Source organism: Monopterus albus, unplaced genomic scaffold, assembly GCF_001952655.1.
Source record: "Monopterus albus unplaced genomic scaffold, M_albus_1.0 scaffold376.1, whole genome shotgun sequence".
Taxonomy (NCBI): Eukaryota; Metazoa; Chordata; class Actinopteri; order Synbranchiformes; family Synbranchidae; genus Monopterus; species Monopterus albus.
In genome coordinates, this window is record NW_018128256.1 from 294,542 (window position 1) to 298,464 (window position 3,923).

At 40.6% G+C, this 3,923-nt stretch overlaps 1 protein-coding gene across 1 annotated transcript in view; it reads right to left on the reverse strand.

Moving 5' to 3' along the window:
- The window catches only part of adamts3 (ADAM metallopeptidase with thrombospondin type 1 motif, 3), an 88,137-nt gene that overhangs the window by 6,018 nt on the left and 78,196 nt on the right, over positions 1-3,923 (reverse strand). The window contains exon 20 of the mRNA XM_020585778.1: positions 1-36. This exon is cut by the window's left edge and continues 163 nt beyond it. Coding sequence (XP_020441434.1) covers positions 1-36 — 36 coding nt within the window. The remainder of the gene's footprint in view (positions 37-3,923) is intronic.

Genomic DNA, 3,923 nt, shown 5'->3' on the forward strand with positions numbered 1-3,923 from the left:
GTTTTTGTGCAATGCTCCCATTCCTCTGAGATCCATCTGGACAAATTAAAATGTGGAGATTACTGATGGCATACATACTGTTTTCCTCAAATTGCATGTTAAGTCATTAGCAATCAATCGACAGTGACAAGATAAATGGCTGTGTTGAAAAATTCACACTGCTTACACATGTTGTTTGGATTTATCAGATGCAGTTACCTCCAGAAAACTGACATTAATGCAATCAGTAATAGAACTTTGACTGCTAACTTTGCAAAGTTGTATCAACATGTCTGGCAGCAAAAAATCTTTTTTTTTTTTTACCTTTATATAACCTGGAAGCCTGCTGAGATACACAATGTCTTTTACAAGAAAGACCTGGTCAAGGTGGCAGCAAAGAGCAAAGTGTTAAAAATCTACCCTGGAAATTATATTTAAATTAAGAGCGCACTCCTTTTTTAGTTTTTTATATTGCTGAGAACCAACTGGGTTGTTTATGTGGAAATAATAAGGAACAAAGAATTACGGGTTTTAATCACTACAAACCAGTGTTGACACAAACTTATTCCATCGAACAATGTTACACATGCTTTTCTATGGAGCCCTACGATCCTGGAAGACTGTCATCTTTTAATTTTGTGCACACACATGATTATCTATTATTTCTGGGGGTGACCGGTTCAGTGGGTAGAGCAGTTGTCTCCCAACCGGAGGGTCGGAGGTTCAAATCTTGGTGCCTGCAGTCCATATGTCGAAGTGTCCTTGGGCAAGACACCCCAAAGTTTCCCCGATGGTCAGAGCCATCGGATGAGTTGGCGCCGCAGATGTCTGTACCGGAAACAAATTCCTTGTGTGTAACATGCTTGGCCAATAAAGGTGATAATAATTATCTTATGAGCAATTGATCAAAGTCACAGAACAAATACTCCACAGGTCAAATAAATATGTTGTTTAGGGTGAATGAGCCCTGAACATACATTCAGCTGAGTTGTACTAAAATACAACTATCAACGTGTCACTACCAAGGACAAAGTCTTTCATTGTCTGATCAATTTGTCCATTTCAAAGTCCCCACAACAGCGAAGATATTTAGTGTCCACTTGGTGTTGAATAACTGCATTCAAATATTCTGAACTCATTCACCAGTAAAGATGTGATGGATTGGAACCTGCAGTGATTGGGCTGTTTCTCAGACTAAATGGCTTCTAAATGCTGGGGACAGTTTTATAAATGCTCTCATTCACCTTTTACTGTGTACAGCTGACTGCAGGGAGAAACCACTGTTGTGCTGCCAAATTGGTCTCCATTGTATTTCACTGCATTTTTCTCTCTTGCAGAAACTATGATGTGGATAGACATCAGCACATCATATTCCCTTTACAGACACCCAAACGAACAATGGTGGCAGTAACTACTTAATTATGTTATCAATCCAAAGAAAACTTCAGGGACAAAAGTAAAAGAGCTGTAGGACTCACAGCATGCAGGATCTGTTCACTGATTTGGACATCCCACATATAAATGTGCATAAGAAGCACATACTATACCGCATGTTTGATACTACTGTGTGTACATGAGTACATGCAGGCTGTTTCTTTGATTTATTTGTTTTATGTAAAGTAGCTTGGTGACTTTTAGTTTGGTACATCACAAATGTTTGGTACATGTTCGTACATGTTAATATTGTATATTATTATCAAAACTATCCTGCAGTTTTGCTGTCAATGGATTTTGGTGGAATACTTAAAGAGACCCTGGTTGGTCTGTCTAAAATACATTACAAGCTGAGGGCTTGATGCACCGCTGCCCTGTTGGCCAGTAAATCAGTAAAATATGCTAATAAATAGCAATAGAGGACACTAGCAAGCAAAGCTCTGCAGACTGAATAACCATGACCCTGAAGCATCCATCCATTATCTATATCGCTTATTCCTGAAGACACTCACTCCTAGGGGTAATTTAGAGTCATCAGTCAACCTAACCTGAAGTCTTTGGACTGTGGGAGGAAGCCGGAGCACCCAAAGGGAACCCACGCAGGCTCAGGGAGAACATGCAGACTCCACACAGAAAGGCCCCAAGTTGGCCCGGGATCAAATCTTAAACCTTCCTGCTGTGAGGTGACAGAGCTAACCACAGCCCTGCTGTGCCACCCTGACTCTGAAGCAACTGACAGGCATTGCGTGGAGGTGTTTTGGGTTGTGTACTGTAGACAGTAAAATTATAAAACTGTAAACACAACTACAGACAGTATGATAGGTTGAAGTAAAACCAGGAAGTCAGTCTCTAAGTTTTAGGTATACTGGAGCATACTAACATAAACACAGGGAAATACAGTGAAGAATGATTTTGACAGTATAGTACCGGTTTTATCCCTGCTGCCAGATGTACTGGACAAAAGGTGAACAGCAGCTATTATGAAACTGCTATGAAACGGTGGATTGCTCCCTTCAGGCTGGGAGTGAGTTGCTACCCCAAGCAAAGGAGTTTACACACAGGTGAGGGTAAAACAGAGCTTGAGACTCACAGGTGGATTGGCACAGCATCAACTGTAAATTGGACCACTGTGGTAAAGAGGAAACTGAGCCTGAAGGCAAAGTTTCCAATTTACCAGTCACTCTGGTGCGGGCATCATATTACGATGTCTCCTGGGTGCCTTTCTTTGGAGGTTTTCTGAGCTTGTGCAACTGGTAAAGGCCATGGGGTTAACCCAGAACACGCCCAAGGGAATATACATGTCATAGACTGAGAACATCACGAGGTCCCCTGGGAGGAGCTGGACTGCCAACTAAACCTGCTCCTGCCATCCAACCCCATATAAGTAGCTGATGATGGCTGGATTTATATATGGATGGAACATAACCAACTTTAATTCTACCTTGCTACCTACTGTATTCACAGTTTCTTTCAACAAGAAGTTGTAGTTAGTCAGGTTGATTAAACTGCTATACAAGTCAAAATATGGCAAAAAACGCAAATATCTAATGAACTTATACATCCATATATCTGTACATTTCCTGCTCAATTTAAGACCTACATCTGAACTCTGTTCAAACTAAATGTGATAATATATGCAGTTTTCTTTCTATTGCTCTACATCCATCATCAGTACTTCACTCATCTTTTTCAGGCACAATGCCTCAAATTTAAAGAAAGGGAGGTAGGGAGTCTGGCACTAATCAGGCCTTTCTTTGCAAAGCTCAGCTTCTTACACCAATCATCTCAGAAATCAAATTACAGTCAAAGAAAAAGTAGAAGAAAAAAATCTAAAGTGTGCACTTGTTCAGAATAAATGTCGTGGCAATTCATCCAGTAGTTGTTGAGGCTTTTACTCAGAACCAAAAAAAAAGATTCAGGGTGGTGCCACAGGAAAGGCCAGTCACTTCCAAGAAGCCATAAATGTTTGTACCAAAGTTTGTGCCAGTCCATCGATTACATAGTGAAAAGTTTGAACTGCTGGTGGTGCCAGAAGAAACATCGGGGATAACCAAAGTCCGTAGGATTCATCCACTAGGTGCAGTGGATATCTGTCCAAAGATTTAAGGCAATCCACCTCATAGCTCTTGATGCATTTCTGTCCAGATCAAAGTGGGGGACTGTGAGAACTAGACTGCTATCACTAGACCCGCTCTGCTGCCACTGCTAAATGGCAGGAGAGTCTCATTGAACTTTCCAAGATCTACTGCTACACACATTCACATCCACTGAAGAATTTAAAGGTTTCATAAAATGCCATATCATCTGATGTGGTGAAAGAAACAGTAGCTGTTTTTCTTGCAAGCCCTTTTTTTAATCTTGTGAATAGATTTTTGTATGTGTTGACATTTAATTTGTTGTCAATTTGTATGGCTGCCACATTGAAAAAGAAATCTCGATCTCAGCGGGACTCCCTGGTAAAATAAAAACTACTTGAGATGGAGTTAGGTTTGCCTATTAAGATGTACAAG